Source organism: Rosa chinensis, chromosome 5, assembly GCF_002994745.2.
Source record: "Rosa chinensis cultivar Old Blush chromosome 5, RchiOBHm-V2, whole genome shotgun sequence".
Lineage (NCBI taxonomy): Eukaryota > Viridiplantae > Streptophyta > Magnoliopsida > Rosales > Rosaceae > Rosa > Rosa chinensis.
In genome coordinates, this window is record NC_037092.1 from 42,091,632 (window position 1) to 42,114,197 (window position 22,566).

Consider the following 22,566-nt stretch of genomic DNA (forward strand, 5'->3'; position numbering starts at 1 on the left):
TGAGCATAACCTCAAGCACTTTCAGAACAAGCTTGAGTCTCAGAAAATTCCCACTCTTGAAAAAATCAAGAAACTACTCGAACAGAATATCGACATAGATCCTCAGAAGTTTTGGGAAAAAGACCCAGTGGTCTGTGAATTGAGATTACATGACATGAATGCTATCTGTCATGTCAAAGCCATTCCTCAGTAAAAAGAGGAAGATCAAAAGGAATTCAGAAAAGATATTGAAGATCTCCTGAACAAGAGATTAATTCAACCTTCCACTAGCCCTCATCATGCTCCAGCATTCTACGTGAGAAATCATGCAGAAAATCTACGAGGAAAAGCTAGAATGGTGATTGACTACAGAGATGTCAACAAGAAGACTGTCAAAGACGGTTATCAAATCGCTCAAGTAAGAGTATTGTTCAACCACCTCAGAGGAGCTAAAGTCTTTTTGAAATTCGATGCAAAGTCGGGTTTCTGGCAGGTCAAGATGCATCCTGAGAGTATTCCTCTCACTGCATTTGGAACACCACAAGGTCATTACGAATGGCTGGTAATGCCTTTTGGTCTAAAGCAAGCTCCCTCAATCTTCCAGAGAAAGATGGACAACATCTTCAAACATGTTGCGGAGTTCTGCGTCGTCTATATAGATGACATTCTGGTCTTCTCCAAAAACAGAGAAGAACACATGAAACACCTCTATGAGGTAGTAAAGCTGATAGTTCAGCATGGAATTATCCTAGGAGAAAAGAAAATCTTCTTTATCCTCGATGAAGTTGATTTCCTAGGAATAAACATCAAGAATGGAGTAATAAAACTCCAACCACATAGTCTTGAAAAGATCTGGAAATTCCCGTATAGAATTCCTGATGCTAAGAGTCTAGAGAGATTCCTTGGTGTCATAAACTATGGGAGGGATTTCATCCCTAAAATCTCAGGGTTAACAGCGATGTTATCTCCTAAGACAAGTTTTAAAAGAAAATGGAACTTCACAGAAGATGATGAAAAGATCGTGAAGCAGATAAAAAATCTCTGCAAAAACCTCCCTCCTCTTCAACAACCAGAAGAGAATGATGAAATTATCCTCCAGACAGATGCGAGTGATAATTACTGGTCCGGTGTGGTTCTGGCGAGAGCGCCTGGAACTAACATTGAAAAGATCTGCAAATTTTGTAGTGGCAAGTTCAGCCCTGCAGAACTGAATTATCCTACAGGGGAAAAAGAAATTTTAGCTGTCAAGAAAACGATTTTAAATTCTCCAGCATATCTTGGAAAACCCTTTACTGTCCTCACCGATTGTGCCAGAATAACAAATTTTAAAAATTTTAAACTTGACAAAGCTACTGATAGAGGAAGATTAGCAAATTGGCAATTATTTCTTAACCAATATGATTATACTGTTGAATTAATTGCAGGTAACAAGAATCATCTTCCAGACGCATTGACCAGAGAAATGGCAATGTTCAGCCAAAGAGAAGACGACGAAGTCGTAATCCCAGAAGCAGAAGGACTGGGAAAGAACAGGAACCTGAAGAGGATCCAAGAGAAACCAAAGAAAAAATCCTTAAAAGGTTTCTGCTAAGCTCAAAAGGCTTGGCCTCAACTGATCAATCCCAGGGTAAAGGATTGGCTAGCCCGTCTCAAACGGCAGACGGTAAAGGCACATCAAGACCGTTGATGGCTGCTGCTTTGCCAAAAAGCAGACCAACTCCGAGTGGAGTTATAAATGTTTTTAATTATGAATTAAGAAATTTTGATACTCCTGTGTTCAGAACTGGCAGGAGACTGGCTTATCACCATAAGGCAATCCTGGATAACCTTTTGTTTGCCTTCCAGGAAAGAAGCAGTGGTCTAATGTTCCCGGCACTCTTTGCTCTAGCTGAAGAACTTTATGAGAATGCCAGACCACAAACTGAAGAAATTCATATGTAGCAGAGTGCTGTCAGAAAAGAAAAAATTTACTTCCTTGAAAGTCCAGAAAGTGCTAGGGTCCCTATCATGGCACTTAATGAATCAGACTGGCATGAATTTCATAGTCTGATAGGAAGACATAATTCAGAAGACCTAGTTCCTCCAACTCTCTTCATTGTTTCAGGTCCCTATGTTGGAAGATACTTGGTTAATGTTCAGAGTGAACATCCTCAAGAACACAAGCTCTGGCTTGTTGAAAATGGTTTTGTCCATAATCTGTGGACAAAAACAAATGATGATCTGAAGGGTTTGCCGCCCATCATTGTAAACACAGTCAAAAATATCAGAAAAAATGACTGTATGCTTCGTCTAAAGTTCAGATCCACTCCTCCAGAATGGATCCAGAAGGCAAACGGTGAGGTTGAATATATTCCTCCATATCATTATGTGAGAATTACTCAAAGAAAATATCTTCAACCAGCCTGTGTAGGATACAATGGCCAACCAAACTCAAGCATCCCATGGATGAAGGTCATGGCTCTAGACTACATCAAAAAGATCATCTCTGAAGATATCAGCAATACCTTCCTGGCAGCAGGAGAAAAAATTATTATCACTGCATACGATCATCCTGACGTAGTCAGCAGTGACCTATTCCTATCTCTCACTAGAAAAGAGATAGATTCGACAATGGCATGCATGCACTGGGTGGAAAAGCTTGAAAATGACAACCACTACAAGATGTATGTTGATACAGACGTCGAAGATAATGCTACCACTGTTAGAATGGCCCAGGCAGATAACAACTCCTTTGTCTTTGGCCACAATTCAGAAACAGATGAGAATATGTAGCATAACGGGTGAAACCAAGGGTGAAAGAAAAAAGCACCAAGACAAAGAGGCAACTGTTATCTTTTCAAAAAAGATACTTTTTGCTTTTCAAAAAGAAGAAAGTGAAAAACATTTCACCCAACCACTTTTGCTTTTCCCTGACCGACCTCTACCAGCAAGAGCACTCAGAAAAGCAGAAGTTCACGGAATTATCCTGTACATTTCTATGTTTTGAATTGTAATTTGAGTTCCGCTCCCTATATAAGGAGCTTTAGTTTCTCTTAGGAAAGGAGAGGAAAAAAAGAGAGAGATCAGTTCTAGATTTGAAAATAGCAAAATCAGTTCTAGATTCTCCCAAAGCTATAAGCAGTAGCAGCAGGCTTTCAATAAGTCTTTTTTGATGCAGTGTGCATCTTATTACAAGTAAGTATTTGTAATCAATTATGAGTAGCTAAACAGCGTCTAGCTGTTTGCCCAAGAGAGAGGCTTTGAGTTCTATATCTGTATTTATGTTGGAATAAATAAATTCAGCTTACGCCCATTACTCTGTCACAAAAATATTTTTGAATTTCTGCATTTTAAAGTAGCAGTAGCAGTTGGTTACAGTAGCAGTTGTTATATTTTTTGGTTTAAAATCTGAACCCATTGTCATACTAAGGCAACAGTGATTCCGCCCTGTTAGTAGCCGCTTAGACAGGAAGTCGTTAGGTGAAGTTGTGGCATGTTGAAGGCTAGTCCTTAGGGTGATACTGTGTGAAGAAATTTTAGCAGAAAATATTGACTAATGCTGTAAAAAACTGTAAAAAGGTAAAAAGAGAATAGGGTGTGTCCTTAATTGTATAAGGGGAAATATTGTGGACTTTTGTGTTAAACAAAAGGTTGTCCGGTAGTCATTTGTAGTTGTGTAAAAAAAAATACATGACCTCTGTGGGCGGGAAATAAAAGAAGTTAGAACATTCAAGTTTTTGGGATTCGCACATTTTCCATTTGGGGCTTCGCCGACCAAATCAAAACCCTAAAATTTTCAAATTGGAAACCCACCTTGAAAACCCACACAGACAATATGAGAGGCAGTCGGCGACCCAAGCCGTCGATGAACCCACGGCCACCGCCACCATCAACGCCGCTCGAGCACTTCCGCCACCGCGACTCCGACGCAAGCTTCGCAAGCAGCCGCCCCTCCTCGATCGGAATCGGCGGCGGTCCCGGCGGCTCCATCGCAAACGTCGACCTATACAAAGACCGCTCCTACCAGCAATCCGCGCTCTCCGCCATCAATTCCTACCTTTCCTCTCACTCCGTCCAAGTCTTCCTCAAATTCCCGATCCCTCCCGCCAGAGAGATCACCGAAGCCCTGAAATTCCTCGTCGCCCGGCTCGATTGGCCGTCGCCGAAGCTCGAAGACGACCTTCCGGTGATTCTGAAATCCCTGAAATGCCCTTTCAAGCTCAACAAGTCCATGATTCGAAACCCTACGGTGAATTCGCACCAGTGGCCGAATCTGCTCGCTGTGATTCACTGGCTGTTCCAGCTTGTTCGTTATAACGATCACCTGGAGCAGAATTCGGAGGCGTTTCTGGACAACAACCCTGTGGGTCAGTACACGTTGCAGAGCTACTTGCATTATATAAGGGGCCAAGATGATGAAGCTGAGGAGGTGGATCGTGAGTTTGTGGGGAAGTTCGAGAGGCAGAGGGACGAATCGGAGGAGCAATTGAAGGTTCTGCAGCAGCATGCGACGGAGCTGGAGGCGGAAGTGGAGGCCTTGAGGTCGGAGCCGTCGCCTAAGGAGGCATTGGAGAGGGAGAAGAGTATGCTGGAAGAGGATGTGAGCAAGTTCCATGAGATGATTGAGAATCTCGACAAGAATGTGAAGAAACTGCAGAAAGTTTTGGAGGAGAAAGAGAAGGCATTGGAGGCCAAGAGGGAAGAGAAGAAGAGGATTTTACAGGAGAATGAGGAGCTGAAGAAGAGAGTCGAATCGCAGAGTTTTAATGAGAGGGATGTGGAGAGAATGAAGAGGGAATTGCAGGCTGTGGAGAGGGACATTGGGGAAGCCGAGCTGGCTAGGAATGTGTGGGAGGAGAAGGTTTGGGAATTGGATAACACGCTCAGCCCAAAGGTTAAGGAGTTGGAGGCTTTGGCAATGGAGTGCAACCAAGTCATGAGGAGGTTTGTCATCCCTCCTTGTAATTTGATTTTTTGGTTTCCATTATATTTGATTTGTTGTGTGGTTAGTTGATTATTTATTTTTCCTTATGATTAGCTTTGATGACACATGTCATTGTAAGTTAATCCAACAGCTCTACTCATGGAGCCATTAAACTAATCATGTACCTTCGTTAGTGCTTTAAAGTTGCCTGCTACATCTTTTCAATGTCAAGAAACCTCTTGTAATTTGTACGCTTTACAATTGTTCTTAGGTTGTTTCCTTCATGCCTGATGTTTTGGCTGCTGCTGCTTTCTGTTCAAGTGTTTCAGCTTACAATTCAAGAAATTTTGATGAACATATTTAGTTCTCTGATGAAATTGGTATCTCTTTCGTTGTAGCAGGTTGAAACTTTGTAATGGCTTTCAGTATGTATTGAATCCTAAGGGATCAACACCTGCTGAGGTGATGGGAGTTGACTATAAATCAACTTTAAAGCCTGCACTTGACTCATACTCTCAAAAAATAAAGAAGGATTCTGTGGAAACACTGGATGGGTTGATTTTGCTTCAGCATCAGTCGAGTGCACTTTCTGCTGATATTGAGGAAAAAAGAAATGATATATCAACACTTCAGTCGCGTCTTGATGAAGTAAGTGGATCAAAGCTAAGTCTTCTAGACAGATTATTGTTTCTGCATGGGAAACAAATGAGTTCGTTTATTACAGAATGACATTACCAGTCTCTTGTTTGGTTATTCAAAAATTAATGACTAAGCAACTAAAAGCTATTTGACTACATATTACAATAATAAATATAGAAGCAATCTTTCTTTTCCTGGTCTGGTTATTGTTGTCATAAATACCATAGTGTTAACTACCGTACTGTTATTTGTTTTGATGAAAATTTTCTCAACTGCTTGACAAAATTAAATCAGAAATTATCTCTGGATGTCATTTTATCTACACATACAGACATACTACATATTGGCTTGATATATTTCCAGGAGTTTACGATAGTCAACCTGAATTGTGATTTTCGCAAAGAGGAAAAATAAAAAAACATTAGGACAACGCAATAAATGGTGAGCAGCCTTCAAAGGCTAAATCCTCTCTAGAACTTTTACTGAACCTTTGTTTCTCTCTTTACCTGGAATTCTCAGCTGCCAAAACCTGAAATAATTTTTTAGGATGCTGGTTCCCAATATAATATCTTAAACTTGCTGTACTTTGATTTCTTTCTGGACAGGCACATCTGTTCATCTGTACTTTTGGTTTAGAAGTTATTAGTTGCAGCAATTAAAAGAAGTTACAGGAAGCTTTTTTTTTTTTTTTTTGTGAAGGGGAAATAGTTGCTAGTTTGGGAAGAATGTGGGAGGTTTTATGGTTACAGGGTTGCAAGTAAGTATTATAGGTCTGAAATCGAATATAGATAGAAGAGATGTACTATAGGTCTGTTGACAGCAGTATTAATTGCAATATGAATGGTAACAACGCTAGAGTTATAAGTTGTTTCACTTGATTTGCTGACAAGTGGAGTGGATGGATTGTGTACTGAGAATTATGTTGTTCATAGGGTTGAAAGACTGTGTATCCAAGTGGTTGGAAAGCATTGTCAAAAGAGGTCATGATGTTTTACTCGCATATTAACTAGGCTTTTAAAACTGTAAATCTCTACAATAGAAATCAGCTATTCACTATAAGATAAATTGCCTGAGAATTAAAACAAAAAACCGTAATGAGATCATATCCCTAAATTATGAAGATGCGTTGTAGTACATTTAATGAATAAGTGACCTATTATTGTTTGTAAAACTCTCATAGCCCTATGACTACCAGTGAGCGTGAAATTAAGGGCTATCTTTGTTGGATATAACCTCTTAGCTGTATATGTTTGGTGTTGGTATTTGCCTTGTAGAGTAGTATATTGACCATCTAAGAATTATGTTCTAATACGCATCTTAGTACCTGCATCTTATCATAATCTCATACTAGAATGGAGTGCATCGGGTCCATTAGATTGTTAGAATCAAGTTGAAGAGGCAAAAGAAGGAAAGGGAAGGCTAAGAATGACATAAGCAGATGTAATATGGCCAAAATTGACAGGATCTATACAGAAGCTGGCTCTTGACTGTAGACAATGTAAAGGACTTAACATTCTTGTAGCTAACCTTTAAGGTTTTGTTGTTGAGTATTGCTCTATGAAAAAAAGGTTTGGAAAAGCTAAATGCATGAGGTCATTTGAAGTTTACATCTGACTTTCCTAACTGCATGTGCTTTGATTTCAATATCTTTTGTGTTATGCAAATGTACCTAACTCGAACAATAGAAAGAGAGTTGTAGATGAGGGAAGCCATTATGCACATAGGAGAAAGATTCAATATTCAATCAAGTATTAGAAATTATAAAGCTGATTGAATGGTTGTTTGGTTGGAATTTTAATTACTTGTCTACTGGGTATTCTTTTTACAATGCACTTTTTTTCATAGCAGCACACCTTTTTTTTTTTTTTTTTTTTATTTATTTATTTATTTATTTTTTAAAGATAAGGAAGAGATACAAGTAGGATGAACAAGGAGTTCATCAAAACTGAGATAACTTGTTGATTATTAGATTTGAAAAAACTCTTCTGATAAATTTTATCCCCCGACTCGGTGTAAATAGCTCCCCTTCTTGTTTTTAGCAGTATGATTGTCATTTTGTTGAACAAATTTTTGATATCTTATCTGGTCTGCTACAGTGAACTAAGTTAGATATGCTTATCCTTGACATGCATTTGAGTATCACTTTTGGGGGTGGCTATCAGATGCCCTCTTCATTTTATTTTATTTTCTTTTGGGGTGGGGCTTTGAGCTTGAATAGTTGGTGAATAGAATGAGCCACACTGATCACTGTTGTATGTCTAACCTGGTAGAAAATCAATTGTGCAGGTCATATGCAATTTCAAAATAAAACTAGAAGTAGGATGAAATTTCTCTAAGAAAACAAGCCAGAATCTGTGGACTCTGATGATGCCAATGGATGTTATAGACCCCTATATTTTGTAAATACTATCTAAAAGCACTGCCTTCAGATGGTTGTCAATATGTCATTAGCTTGGATAAAAAAGTTTGTATCAGTCTCTGGAAGTTGGTATTTACCCTCTGGAGGAAAGGGTGGTTCATTTCCAAATGTTGGTCCTGTGGTGACTCGTTGAGTTTGCCATACATTATGAAGATCTTTCACCCTTTTTTTACCGTTTACAATTGAAACTTATGCTCATGATTTAAGTTCTATCTAGCTTATTGCTCATACTGCAGTTCGTATGGACGAAATATTTTGCAAGAATTTTTCTTTGATTTGACGTTCACTCATGAAGAATTTATTCATTAGGTGGAAGCTCAATTGAATTCATTAAGGAAAGAGACACAGGACTATACTCATAGATGTGAAGAAGAAGCTAGAAATATGATGGATGAAGTTAAAAAGGAGGCTCATGACATGAATATTGTGGAAAGAGAAGCAGCTGAGATTCTGAAGGTCTGAGTCTCTGACCTTGTTTGCTAATAATTCTTTGTTCACTTAATTAGCTAAAAAGTGTTGCTCTTGCTGGCTCAAAGGAAATACATTTGAGCAAAATAGTCTCTTTTGAAAGGCAGAATAGCATTATTGTGAAGGCAGATAGTCTCTTTTATGCTACATGAACAGCCTTAATTAATTAATCAGAAATATGTGAACTTTCATATGAGTCTTAATCAACTTCTTGTTTGTTGTAGACTTCCAAATTGAAATTGCAGGAAGTAACTAAACAAACTGAAGAAGAGACTCAGAGGTGTGCTTGCGAACTCGTTGCCATAATTGACTCGGTCTCAAAATACAAAGAACATGTGCAGTCAAAGATTGAAGAAATGAATAGAGATGTCTCCGATACTGCAGCTATGTTATCAGATATTCACAAAGGTTCGTTGCAATACCAGTACAGTTTTCCGTTTGATTCAAGCCAACGCTCTGAATCAACTGAAGCCAGCAAGGTCTATCAGCTTCAGTAGGCTGTCATACACTCATACTTGTGCTCCTACTGATCATCTTTTGCTGCATTTAGTGTGTGCTAAATTATGTTGTGGTTTTGTCTGTAGGCATGGTTTGTGTATATAGATGCCTGTATTCTAATTGTAATGCCATGTTTTCAGTAAAATTTGGAAATTCTGGAGAATCTTATACTTTCATGTTAGTGCTTAATGTGTGGTTGATCGAATGAAGGCTTAATTCGGAGTATTTGATTTGATATTTGGTATCTACAATATCCAGACTGTGTTACCTTCTACATGATAAGGGATAGGATAGGGGATATGAGAAATCCCAAGCCCCCCCTTCTTTATCCTCATCGGTTTTGAATGCGTTTATTGTGATTTTTGAGGTAAACTTGCCGTTCATTATATATTCATATTAATATTTGAATGAAAACAACAAAAGTAATCCATGGTTATCATTCTCATCATTTTGAAAACAACAAATTAATACATGTTCATATATAGGGGATATATAGGGGTTTTACTTTATAGATAATTAAAGTTTCTAAATCACACTTCAAGATTTATAATCGTTTTTTTTTTTCCGGATATTTTTTTTTTCAAGAGTAATTTATTAATAAAAGAGTTCTTCTTCTAAAATAAAGTAAAACAAAATTTTCAAATTCATATAGGAACACTCTACTGGTCAGCGTTTTAAATCAGAAAAGTCTGACACGTCTATGGGCGGATTGGTCTGTTAATTAACTTTATTAATTCTATACCATTCTCATTTTCCAAGCCGCCATATAACGACTTTTTTACCCACCCAAGTCTTCCCCTATCTGTTCAGACTTCAGAACATAAGACTCTCCCTGAACCTCTCTCTCTCTCTCTTTCTGTTTAGGATCAACAACGGCGGAAATGAAACAAAGCATAGTGTTATATCCAGCATCACCTGGATCGCACTACTTGGGTTCCACAGTCGAACTAGGAAAGATCATCTCCCAACGCCACCCCAACTTCTCCATCACAGTCTTGGTCGACACATCTTCCCCTCGAGCTCTAGCCAATTCCTCATACATCAACCATCTTCTCTCTTCTGATCAAACCTCCATCTCCTTCTTCACTCTCCCCTCCCTCAATCTCCCCCACCCCGACGCCCAACCCAAACTCGAATACTTCTTAACTGTCCCCAATGTCGTCCAAGCCCTCAAGACAATCTCTCTCACTTCCAAAGTCCTCGCCTTCATCACGTCAGCAGTGCAACAGTACCCTAACGACCCGGAAATCCCAACTTACTATTACTTCCCCTCTTGCGCCTCTGTTCTTGCTCTGTGTCTGTACCTCCCCACTTTCCATGATCAAACGCCGGAGAGCTTCAAGGACCTAAACGACGACGTTGTGGAGTTTCCGGGATTGCCAGCGCTCCGAGGCTCGCAAATGCCGGATCCTATTCTCGACCGCAACGAGGCTGGATATGATCACTATCTCCATATGGCTTCCTGTCTTCCAAAAGCAAAGGGAATTATAATAAACACCATCCAAGAACTTGAGCCTCGAGCAATCAAGGCCATAAAGGAAGGTATTTGTGTTCCTAATCATCGAACTCCGCCGTTATATCACATCGGACCGTTCATTTCCGATCGCGACTCTGAAAATAGGTCGATCCAAGGCGGTTCGCCTATGCCAACTAACTGTTCCACGTTGTTATGGCTGGATGAGCAGCCGAGCCGGAGTGTGGTGTACCTGTGCTTTGGAAGCAGAGGTACGTTTTCTGAAGAGCAGTTTAAGGAATTGGCTTTAGGCTTGGAGAGAAGCAAGTTGAGATTTTTGTGGGTTGTGAGGAGTCAGCTGGATTTGGAGGTACTGCTACCAGAAGGGTTCTTGGAGAGGACCAAAGATAGAGGTCTTGTAGTCACGTCTTGGGCGCCACAGGTTGCTATTCTAAGCCATGAATCTGTGGGTGGGTTTGTGACTCACTGTGGCTGGAACTCGATCACTGAAGCAGTGACTTATGGAGTGCCTATGGTGTCTTGGCCTTTGTATTCCGAGCAGGAAGTGAACAGTGTGGTGTTGGTGGAGGAAATGAAGCTGGCAATACCGATATTTGAGGTGCTGTCCAAGTCAAAACAAGGGTTGGTGAGTGCAGATGAGGTTGAGAAGAAGGTGTTGCGGTTGATGGACATGGAGTCGGAAGAAGGGAAAAGTCTTAGAGAAAGGTGTCAAGCTGTCAAGGCAATGGGTTTGGCTGCTTGGAGAAATGGTGGCTCATCCTTCACTTCTTTTTCAGAGCTGGTAAGTTCTTGGATGCACTAAAGAAAACAAAATTATGTACTATGGAAACCAATCTATGCAAGTCTATTACTTGTTTGTAACACAATAATCACCAGTTATCAAATACAAGTCATTTAAAATTTATGATGATCAACCAGAAATGCTTGATGATTATTGTGGGTAAGATCCTGACATGTTTGAATCATGGATAATTTTAGTCCTCTTATTTGAACCTGAGCTTTTTGACTGAAAAAAAAAAAAAAAAGAATTCTTAGAAGTGAAACGTGTTTAGCTACTGCTCTTAGAACAGCGTTTAGTTTACTCAACAAGTCTATTTGCTTTAGTACTTGGTAGGAATGAGCTAATGTAATGAGAGTTGCTACCAGCCTTAAAATTAGGAGCTACAAAGAAAGTGGTATCAGGTAGGAAATTACATTAGAAGTAGCTACTATTCTCTTAGGCATGTGAAATTGTGAACATGAAGCCAGAGAGTCAGAGTGCTCCCTGCAGATGCTTGAATGCAACTATGCAAGGTTATTTGCATCTGTGACAATGAACTTTGAAACCTCTGCTTACTATAACAACCCTGTGACAATGAACTCTGAAACCTCTGCTTACTATAACAACCCTCATCGGACAAATCAAGTCAAGGAATCATCAAGTCTGTATATCATGTATGTTCACATAAAAATTTAGCAAGTTGGTTCCAAACATAAGTTACAAACTTTGTACAATGGTTTTCTTTTTCTAGCACTTACTATTATTTGAGCTCAATTCCTGACACTAAACTAGACACTTTCATGGAATGCATGATTCCGGATTCTCCAAATCCGATTGAAGTACTGAACCTTCCGGAGTCCATTTTGCTTTGATTTCAAGTACGTAAACATAGCATTAAACTGCCATTAGTCACTTACCATAAAAATATCAAACCAATGTGGATTAAGACATAAAATATTAATATCCAAAATCAAAATTTTCAAAAATCACTAGAGGGAGAGTCGGTAAGTCGGTTTGCAACTGACTCCATCACAGATCGGACTTTGATACCAAAATTAGTCTCCGGTGACCACCTTGCGGGGGTCGATAGCTACTCAAGGACTCGGGGTAGTCCAGAAAACAGATTTTTTGTTTTCCTTTTTATATTTCAATCATTTTAAGCAACTAAACAAGACGAAGGATTTGGCAAATCTTAATTTATCAGCTTACTGATTACTTCACTTACACAAGTTGGTAAATGCCAACATGACATACACACATTAACCTTATACATAGCTAGTTGACAAGTTGGAGTAATTAAGTCAGTATAACATTTTTGAAGTTGCTTATTTGTACCCATCCCCGATTTGTTTGTTTCATACTTTTCATGTATCCTTATTAGGAGGTCTAATGAGAACTACAAAAATGAAGACTAGTTAAAGACTTTTTAATCAACGGTTTGGGAAACTCACTTTTTTATTACATTATAACAAATTAATCGTTAGATATATATGTATGTATGAGTAAATGACTTATGAAATTTTTTTCTAAATTGTTAATCGTTAAGGTATCAAATTAGATCAAATCAATGGACGAACTAAATCTGTCAAACATGAACTGTTCATATTCGTAACTGATAAATCAAGATTATGAATGTCTTAACGATTGAAAAATTGCATAAATGATCTTCAAATAAATATCTAAACATCTAATAGTTGATTTACGAAAATGTAATCGAAAAGTAAGTCTCATAAAAAAGTACTTAACTAGTATTCATTTTAGTAATTCTTAAAACTCCACTAAAAAAAAAAAAAAAAAAAAAACAAGGCAAAACAAAGAAATTGCGATCGAGAATTTTCAAATTCAAACAAATAGGGGCACTCTACTGGTCAGCGTTTCAAATCAGAAAAGTCCGACACATCTATGAACGGATTGGTCTGTTAATTGAGTTATTAATTCTATAGACACAACGTGGCGCTATATAATTGGTTTGTCTCATTTTCCAAGCCTCCATATAACGACTTTTACCCACCCAAGTCTTCCCCACACTGTTCAGAACAGAAGACTCTCCCTGATCCTCTCTCTCTGTTTAGGATCAACAATGGCGGGAATGAAACAAAGCATAGTGTTATACCCAGCATCACCTGGATCGCACCACATGGTTTCCATAGTCGAACTAGGAAAACTCATCTCCCAACGCCACCCCAACTTGTCCATAACAGTCTTGCTCGACACATCTTCCCCTCTCGCCAAATCCTCATACATCAACCATCTTCTCTCTTCTAACTCTGATCCCGATCAAGCCCGCATCTCCTTCTTCACTCTCCCCGCACTCAACCTCCCCCAACCCGACGCCCAAACCAGACCCGAACGCGTACACCAACTCAGGCTTCAAACTGTCCCCAGTGTCCTCCAAGCCCTCAAGACCATCTCTCTCACTTCCAAAGTCCTCGCCTTTATCACGTCACTATGGCATCACCCTTACGACCCTGAAATCCCAACTTACTATTACTTCACCTCCTGCGCCTCTGTTCTTGCTCTGTTTCTGTACTTCCCCACTGTCCATGATCAAACGCCGGAGAGCTTCAAGGACCGAAACGACGACGTTGTTGAGTATCCGGGATTGCCAGCGCTCCGAGGCTCCCAAATGCCGGATCCTATTCTCGACCGCAACGAGGCTGAATATGATTTCTTTCTCTATTTTGCTTCCTATCTTCCAAAAGCGAAGGGAATTATAACAAACACCTTCCAAGAACTTGAGCCTCGAGCAATCAAGGCCATAAAGGAAGGTGTTTGTGTTCCTAATCATCAAACCCCGCCGTTATATCACATCGGGCCGTTGATTTCCGACTCTGAAAATAGGTCGATCCAAGGCGGTTCGCCTATGCCAACTAACTGTTCCACGTTATGGCTGGATAAGCAGCCGAGCCGGAGTGTGGTGTTCTTGTGCTTTGGAAGCAGAGGTACGTTTTCTGAAGAGCAGTTTAAGGAATTGGCTATAGGCTTGGAGAGAAGCAAGTTGCGATTTTTGTGGGTTGTGAAGAGTCAACTGGATTTGGAGGTACTAATGCCACAAGGGTTCTTGGAGAGGACCAAAGATAGAGGTCTTGTAGTCACATCTTGGGCGCCACAGGTTGCTATTCTAAGTCATGAATCTGTGGGTGGGTTTGTGACTCACTGTGGGTGGAACTCAATCACTGAAGCAGTGACTTATGGAGTGCCTATGGTGGCTTGGCCTTTGTATGCTGAGCAGGAAGTGAACAGTGTGGTGTTGGTGGAGGAAATGAAGCTGGCAATACCGATATTTGAGGTGCCGTCGAAGTCAAAACAAGGGTCGGTGAGTGCAGATGAGGTGGAGAAGAAGGTATTGAGGTTGATGGACATGGAGTCGGACGAAGGGAAAAGTCTAAGAGAAAGGTGTCAAGCTGTCAAGGCAATGGGTTTGGCTGCTTGGAGAAATGGCGGCTCATCCTTCACTTCTTTTTCAGAGCTGGTAAGTTCTTGGATGCACTGAAGAAAACAAAAACATGTACCATAGAAACCAATCTATATGTGTCTGTTACTCTGTTACTTCTTTTGTAAGACAATAATCACCAGATATCAAACCAGAAATGCTTGATGATTATTGTGGGTAAGATCTTGACATGTTTGAACCATGGATAATTTAGTCCTCTTATTTGAACCTGAGCTTAGATTGCCTGAAAAAAAAAAAAAAAATTCTTAGAAGTAAAAAGTGATTAGCTACTACTGTTTGAACACCGTTTAGTTTACTCAACGAGTCTATTTGCTTTAGTACTTGGTAGGAATGAGCTAATGTAATGAGAGTTGCTAGCTACCAGCCTTAGAATTATGAGCTACACAGAAAGTGGTATCAGGAAGGAGATTATATTAAATACCAAAAAAGGAAGGAGATTATATTAGAAGTATCTACTATTCTCTTAGTCATGTGAAACTGTGAACATGCATGAAGCCAGAGAGTCAGAGTGCTCTCTGCAGATGCTTGAATTCAAGGTTATTTGCATCTATGACAATGAACTTTGAAACCTCTGTTACTATAACAACCCTGATTGCACTATAATATTGATTATTCCAGCTATTGTGTGGAATACATGTCTCCTATGATGTAGTTGCATCTGCTGTTTAGAGGTGGCTGTTGATATTTGGTGCTGATGCAGTGACAGTTTGTGGGGGCTGGTTGTTTTAGCTCCAATTGCCTTCTCAGTCGCTTTACCACCCTCTCTGCAATTTTAAGTAGTTTGTATAGGGAACGGCCAAGTAGTTTGCAATTTTAAGTAGCTGTTAGTTTGCATTACCCCCTCTTACTGTATTGTATCTTGCTTCAATCAAGAGCAACAGCTAAGGTACTGAACTACTGACAAATAAATTTCCTTTGTAGATGGAATTAACCACTCTAGGAGACCAACTGCAGACCCATTTGCACATAAGTAAACCTTGGTTTGTCACATTTATAGTTCATTTTGCCTCGTTGAAGGTGCATCGCATGCTATACCACAATAAAGGTTAGTAGCATGCCGCTCCCCTTTGTTCATTAGCTCTGTACCATTTTGGCTTTTGGGCAATTATAGAGACGAGATTCTTGCATCCTATGAAAAAGAAAACGGCATCTGAAATGTGAAAAAATAACCTGAGCCTAGCACGACCCTGTAAGGTTGCACTCCAAGTTTGAATGATAGATAACTGGTTGGTAGCTTCTTGTTAGTCAATCACACAGGTGATGCGTGCTGGAGGGAAAAGATGTACCCCAATTCATTAATAGCAAGGCTGTATAAAGCTCTTTACTTCCCAAATAGTGAATTTAGCACTGCTGAAATAGGGACTACTCTTTTTTTTGGCGGAGTATAGTGGAAGCTAGACAAGTTCTGGTACAAGGACTCCTATGGCATGTGGGTAATGGGTCTCAGATTGAAATTTGGAACCATAATTGGATTCCTGATGTGTATCCTAGGTGCCCGTCTTCACCTCCTCGCCGGGTTGCTCCTGTGTATGTGTCCGAGCTTACTTATCCAAGTACACGGAGTTGGGATATAAATCTTATCACCAGGTACTTCTCTCAGGCTGATATTGATCTTATTCTAAATATTCCCGAGTAGGACTGTAGTGGGAGATAGACAGATTTGGCATTTCCATAAAAAGGGAGTGTTCACTACAAATAGTGCGTACTATGTGGCAAAGGATCTTGCACTTGGGGTAGTTTTAGCGCCTCCATTAGCGATTGATCCTATAAACTTATAAAGGCAGTTTGGAAGGCTATATGGAACGTCAAGATACCCAGAAAAGTCACACTCAATGCTTGGAGGGCAGCAGCAAATATATTGCCTGCTAGAATGAGTCTTAGTTCTAAAGGTTATGTAGGGGAGACAGGATGTGTGCTATGTGACCATGATATGGAGAATAGTCTCCATGTGCTTGTCCAATGCCTATATGCACAGGAGGTGTGGAATAGAGTGGGGTTGCAGGGACTTGGGGGGATGGCTTCCAATTTTCAGGAATGGCTACTGGAGATGGTATCCAATTTAAACAAAGAACAATTAAATAAGGTCTTCATGCTATTATGGGGCATTTGGAGGAGCAGAAATACCAAGATATGGGAACAAAAGACAATATTGGATGAATTTTTTTTCCTGGGCTTTTGAGCTCTCCATAACACCGGAAAACAAAAATGCAAACAAGTTATAGCATACTTTCCATCAGCATATAAGTTGAAATCGACATATGTTTAACGTGGGAAATTTCTGTGAAGAGTATAAGCACGCGATCAGCATGTTCAAAATGATGGCTATTGAATGGATGGAATACAAATTTGCCCGGTATCTTGATATCAATCATGACTTTGCTTAAGAATTTTACGTTCTTTAAAGAATAGCTCACCCAAAAATCATAACAAATGTCCGACTCTTTAAGATTTGGAACATTAGCATCGATAAAAGTTCTGCAAATGCAATTTACATCACGAGAGCTCAGTTGGTCAAGTTGAGACTCATTTGCAGCCTTTTTACTTTAGGTGCAGAAATATTAAGATTGAAATCATTACGAAAATATAATCCAATATCTCAATCTATGATCAAATCTTCAAGTGCAGCGCAACAAGAAATCAGCTCCTCTATTGAGTTAGAGTATTGTTAGAATTAGGATAGTGAAGAGTAACATGGAGGATCTTGAGACAGGGGAAACCATTTGAGGTAGGGGCATTATTTGCGCTAACTTTTACACTATTAATTAATACAACCGGAACAAGCTAATTGCCTTGCACGTCTAGGGTACGACTTTTGTGCTGGTATTTAAGCTTTTAAGCTAACACCAACTATAATGGGTGAAAGGTTTACAAACAAAATCACACCACACTCACTCACACTTAAAGAAATGAAACAAGAATAACAAGGTAAAGGATGAGAGAAATTGGAAGACAAGCCTCTTATTGATAAACTCTTCAATGAGTTAATGAGTTAATTTGATGATTACACAACATACGACCTGTTTTCTTAGAATAATTACTAGGTTGTCCCAAGTTCCGGGACCACCTAATAATTTTCCCTTTCTTATATAGGAACTTCTAGACATAGCAGACAAAGCTTTTAATGCATTGTCTATGATTCACATTGACTTACTGCGCCATGCATATTAGAAAGCAATAAATATGCAGTGAAACTTATTCATACTAAATTGCCTAGCTATATGTATAGCCTGCAATAGCTAAACTGTAAAAGAAGAAAAACGTGATTGCCATCTAGCTAGATGGCCTCCAATCTAACAGTGGCATCATTGATTTGATTTGCAATTTCAGCATTTTGTTCCCTCGACTTACTACTGTGTATTGTAAAACAATAGTGGTTGTTCATCGGATAGAGAACCTGTAGTACCACCATCTGTAAAAGGACCAATTGATGTAGAAACAACATCGCAATAAGCCTCTGTGGTTATTTCATCAGTTCCGACATCTCCTTCCTCTACCAAATTTTGTTGAACATGAACAGCGTCTTTGACTGCCAATTGAACGCCCTCCAGTTCCACTGCTACTTCTTTCATAGTAGGACGTTTCCTTCCATTCAAATTTAAGCATCTTTGCGCAAGGTTAGCAACTGCTATAATTTCTTCTTTGCTACCATCTTTCATAACTTGAGCGTCAAGAATATCAAACAAACGATTCTGCTCCATGGAAAGAAGAAAATGAGTTGCTAAGCTTCTACTTTCTTGCGATCTCATCATGGAAACTGGTTTTTGTCCAGTCAAGAGCTCAACAAGGACCACACCGAAGCTGTAAACATCACTCTTTTCTGTAAATTGGCTTGATTGAAAGTATTCTGGGTCCAAATAACCAAATGTTCCATGTACTAGTGTGGTGAGGTGTGTCTGGTCAATGGAAATGGATCTTGAAGTCCCAAAATCTGCAATTTTTGCTCTATACTTGGCATCCAAGAGTATGTTGGTGGACTTGATGTCCCGGTGGTAAATAGGAATAGAAGCTGCCGAGTGTAAATATGAAAGAGCTCTAGCAACTTCTGTAGACACTCGCAATCGCGTTCCCCATGTAAGAGGAAACTCCTCATCTTGGCCATTAATGTACTGAGAAAGTGTTCCGTTCGGTAGAAATTCATAGACCAAGAGGGGAATTTCGGTCTCCAAACAACAACCCAATAGTTTAACCACATTTCTGTGGTTAATTTGTGAAAGAATCACAATTTCATTAATGAATTGTTGAACTTCGCCTCCGTTAACTATTTTAGACTTTTTTACAGCAACAATTTGTCCATCCATCAACATTCCCTTGTAAACAGTACCTTGCCCTCCCTGGCCAAGAATTCTATCTATGCTAAACTTGTCCGTGGCTTTCTCCAGCTCCCTTGAATTGAACAACTTAATTTTTTGAACATTAGCTTGATCACCAGAAGATGATTGTTGCTCCAATACTAAACCACCATTTTGTTTAAAAAACTTCTCCTTTCGTTTTTTGTTTTTCCTTTTCTTTATGACTTGGACCAACCACCATGCAGCAATGGATAGAAATATTAGTCCAAGAGTACTGCCGCCAACTGAATACCTCAATAAAGAAGAAAAGTTAATTAACTTGACCAAGAAGCTGTATATTGCTTGCTCTTACAACTATACATATCTGTATGTGTGTGTGTGTGTGTAATTAACGTACTAAACCAAGTGGAAGCAGTGCTCGATCAAAGCTTCTCTCTTTTCTTAGACTGATACGGATTCTCTTATCTATTCTCTTTTAACAACAAACACAAGGGAAACGTCTTCCTATATATTCTGTTTTTGTTACCCTGCTTTTTTTTCTTTTAAAGAAAAGAAAAGAAAAAGCCTGAGAAAGTCGGCTTAATTTGAACTTGGAACCAAAAGTAGCTGAAAGGTAAATTTATGTCCGAAACTACTATTTAATACAATTTTAAGTTAGAATATTAGGCAGAGAATATGGAAGAATACATACCCAATGAGACAAAACGCAGGAGAACGATCTTGAACCGTCTTTCGGAATCATCTTTGATGCAACTGATGCCGTTGTGTTTGTATCCTTTGTGACATAAACAAGAGTAACCTGAAGGTGAATTTAAGCACTCTCCATTCTGGCAGGGGTTTAGAGCCATGCACTCATTAATATCTGAATGGAAGATAGGAAAGGAAAAGCCATATATCACAAATCAATTAATTTGGTAAAATATATTGCAATGTTGAGCTAGCTTTAATTTCCATATATATTAGCTGATCGCTTAAGTATGTAAAACTAAAAATTAAAGATCACCTTGGCAACCGTCTGGATGGTAGGGGTTTCCTTCGTAACCAGGCAAGCACTGGCACAAGTAACCTACAGACCCATCGATAGGCCTGTTGACGCAGTTGCTATTAGCATTGCATGCGTAATCCAACCTTTTTTGAGCTGTCTCACAGGTATCTATTTCATTCCCAATTGCCCAATTAGCAACCATTGGAAGCAATGCACTGTAGTTCAGGTCTTCAAAACTCGAAGGGGAGAAATTGAACAGGCCTTCCTCTGCAATGAAGCCGTAGCTGCAGGGATTAAAGTTCCATATACGCGTATGATTTTTGAAGCTATTTAATTCCACCGTCAGATTGTACAGCCCGCTGGGGATGTTAATCTGGCAACACCCAACTCCAGAGCAAGATTTTTCCACACTGCCAAGACTGTTGCATATGGACATGCACCCAGTAATGAACTCTTCTTTCCCTCGGAAGGCGTTAACAATTGCGGAAGTGTCACATCCAACGGCGTAGAACTTGTTTTTGGTATTGGATATGGTGTATGGAGGTTGCAACAAGAGCTGAGGTTTTATGCTTCTGTCAGTTTGATAGCCGCCCTCTTCATCGTAACAAGCTCGCCCTACATCGTTCAATATTTGCAACTCACCTTCATCAAGGTAAATGTTAGTAACAATGAGATCACTGTACATCAAATATGCTGTTGGTGGTTGGGTGGTATGGCTGCAATTGATAAAGAATTCTTTTCTAAGTAAACAATCCGTCTTCATGCCAAATGGATATGGAATTGTGAGATTGCCGCACTTGTCTGAGCAGCCAGTCAGGGCTTGAGCAGGAGCTGCTGTTGTCGTAGTAGTAGTACTAGCCGCCGATAACAGGAGTAGCACTGCCACCACAGAGAGTCGCAACGCCATGATCTGATCGACGACCCCAAATCAAGCAGGGGAGGGCAGGAGCTCGGGTTTGTTGTTTCTCTTTCTTTGATGAATCCGATAAGTCCAGAGCTTTTACCGGTGGTGGTGTCTTCTTGTTGCAGAAGAGAGGAGAGGAAGAAGAGAGAGTAGACTTCAGCTTTGTAACAAAAAAGAGGAGAGAGAGAATAGCAGCAAGGGTATAATTGAATTGGGAAAGAATGCATTAATAAATTTTTTCAATTCTGCTGCCACATAACAGATGGCATTCTGCAGTTCTGCTGTTTAGACTTACACGCACATGCGTGTGTATGTAGCATTCCCTGTGCTCGTTTAACAGGTACGTATTTCATGACATCCAACTCTGACATATCTTATTCGTGACCATGCTAACCAAGACCAAGGTTTTAAATATCGGTATCTTTGTATATATCGATACTTTGAAAAAGGGAGATATCGGAAATATCGGGGATACAGGGTAACAAAATGTCGTTTTTGTTGTAGAGAATTGGAAAATTGTATTGTATTGTATTCATCTCACCATAAGGTTTATATAGGGTTACATCATGTATACAAAAGGCAATACATAATAGCTATACTAATCAATCGCACATTACAAGTATGTCAATCACATACATTACGAGTCTGTCAATCACACATTACAAGTATCTCAATCGCATACATTACGAGTCGGTCAATCGCATACATTAAGCAATACCTATTGCATGAATAGTCATTCTCATTTATAACACTCCCCCTTGGATATTCCACGTCAATAGTTTTGCCTCTGCTATGCGCTTCTAAGTTGCCTCTTCAAAAACCTTGCCAAGTAATAAAAATCTTGTGGGAAAAAACAACATTGGTCGAAGGAGAAAAAGAGCACGACGCGCGTGAATGTGGAGTAGTCGACATCCTTCAACACTCCCCCTTATGCCGCTCAAACTCGGTGATGACGCTTTGATCGTTGCCTCACTAAAAACCTTGTCATGTAACAAAAACCCTGTGGGACAAAAATAATCCTGGTCGAAGAGAAAAAGAGCATAACATGTCCTTCACTCTTCGAGATCGAACATGTAGACACCATACCTCCCCCTGATGTCAAGGTCTCCCCCTAATTTCTACAATTATGGGAGTTCGGATAACTTTCTTAATCTGATGCTCTTCACATGTTTCTCGAAGGTGGATTTAGGTAACGACTTGGTAAACAAGTCCGCTCCATTATCCTCTAAACGGATTTGATTCACTTCAATATTTAGAAGTGTTTGTTGTTGCTGATTGTAAAAGAACTTAGGCGATATATGCTTGGTGTTGTCGCCCTTGATGAAACCTAACTTCATTTGCTCAATACAAGCTGCATTATCTTCATAAATGCATGTAGGTTCATCTGTGGTAGACTTCAAACCACAAGTTCCTTGAATGTGTCTAACTACATACCTTAGCCATATGCATTCTCGCACGACTTCATGTAGAGCGATAATCTTTGCATGATTTGAGGAAGTAGCAACAAGGGTTTGCTTTGTAGACCTCTAAGATACCACAGTGCTTCCTATGGTAAAGACATAACCCGTTTGGGAGCGACCTTTGTGAGAGTAAGAGAGATACCCTGCATCAGCAAAACTCATCAAGACATCATTGTCATTTTGATGAAAGGGAGGAGGAGCACGGAAGGTGGCGTTTTGCCTTGTGAAGTCTGATCCCACACTTCCGTTATTTCTTTTCTCTCTGTAGGGATAGAACAAGCTCATATCAATCGTACCTCTCAAGTATCGAAAGATTATCTTTATGCCAATCCAA

At 39.6% G+C, this 22,566-nt stretch overlaps 5 protein-coding genes across 5 annotated transcripts; 3 read left to right on the plus strand and 2 right to left on the minus strand.

Annotated features, from left to right (window-relative positions):
- Positions 1–3,676: 3,676 nt before the first annotated feature.
- Positions 3,677–9,131, plus strand: LOC112168016 (kinetochore protein NDC80 homolog). The gene is made up of 4 exons (XM_024305129.2): positions 3,677–4,902; positions 5,284–5,530; positions 8,250–8,396; positions 8,633–9,131. The coding sequence occupies exons 1-4, from the start codon at positions 3,794–3,796 to the stop codon at positions 8,903–8,905; spliced, it is 1,776 nt and encodes a 591-aa protein (XP_024160897.1). The 5' UTR covers positions 3,677–3,793; the 3' UTR covers positions 8,906–9,131.
- A 564-nt stretch (positions 9,132–9,695) lies between these two features.
- Positions 9,696–11,312, plus strand: LOC112202850 (anthocyanidin 5,3-O-glucosyltransferase). The gene has a single exon (XM_024343871.2). It carries the CDS (start codon positions 9,788–9,790, stop codon positions 11,180–11,182), a length of 1,395 nt encoding a protein of 464 aa, XP_024199639.1. The 5' UTR covers positions 9,696–9,787; the 3' UTR covers positions 11,183–11,312.
- A 1,850-nt stretch (positions 11,313–13,162) lies between these two features.
- Positions 13,163–14,744, plus strand: LOC112202849 (UDP-glycosyltransferase 88F3). The gene has a single exon (XM_024343870.2). It carries the CDS (start codon positions 13,221–13,223, stop codon positions 14,631–14,633), a length of 1,413 nt encoding a protein of 470 aa, XP_024199638.1. The 5' UTR covers positions 13,163–13,220; the 3' UTR covers positions 14,634–14,744.
- Positions 14,745–17,785: 3,041 nt separating this feature from the next.
- Positions 17,786–19,997, minus strand: LOC112166633 (wall-associated receptor kinase-like 22). Its single transcript, XM_024303506.2, has 3 exons — positions 19,887–19,997; positions 19,575–19,745; positions 17,786–19,167 (listed from the first exon to the last, which is right to left on the minus strand). Exons 2-3 carry the CDS (start codon positions 19,729–19,731, stop codon positions 17,942–17,944), a joined length of 1,383 nt encoding a protein of 460 aa, XP_024159274.2. The 5' UTR covers positions 19,732–19,745; positions 19,887–19,997; the 3' UTR covers positions 17,786–17,941.
- On the minus strand, positions 19,876–20,928 carry LOC121049210 (wall-associated receptor kinase 2-like). The gene has a single exon (XM_040505863.1). The coding sequence runs from the start codon at positions 20,773–20,775 to the stop codon at positions 19,876–19,878; it is 900 nt and encodes a 299-aa protein (XP_040361797.1). The 5' UTR covers positions 20,776–20,928.
- Between the last annotated feature and the right edge of the window lie 1,638 nt (positions 20,929–22,566).

Coding starts and splice junctions, on each gene's coding strand:
- LOC121049210 (XM_040505863.1), bottom strand. CDS start 20,775: ATGGCGTTGCGACTCTCTGTGGTGGCAGTGCTACTCCTGTTATCGGCG.
- LOC112202850 (XM_024343871.2), top strand. CDS start 9,788: ATGAAACAAAGCATAGTGTTATATCCAGCATCACCTGGATCGCACTAC.
- LOC112202849 (XM_024343870.2), top strand. CDS start 13,221: ATGGCGGGAATGAAACAAAGCATAGTGTTATACCCAGCATCACCTGGA.
- LOC112166633 (XM_024303506.2), bottom strand. CDS start 19,731: ATGGCTCTAAACCCCTGCCAGAATGGAGAGTGCTTAAATTCACCTTCA. Junction 19,168..19,574: donor CCTGCGTTTTGTCTCATTGG/GTATGTATTCTT, acceptor TGAGGTATTCAG/TTGGCGGCAGTACTCTTGGA.
- LOC112168016 (XM_024305129.2), top strand. CDS start 3,794: ATGAGAGGCAGTCGGCGACCCAAGCCGTCGATGAACCCACGGCCACCG. Junction 4,903..5,283: donor TGCAACCAAGTCATGAGGAG/GTTTGTCATCCC, acceptor TCGTTGTAGCAG/GTTGAAACTTTGTAATGGCT. Junction 5,531..8,249: donor TTCAGTCGCGTCTTGATGAA/GTAAGTGGATCA, acceptor TTTATTCATTAG/GTGGAAGCTCAATTGAATTC.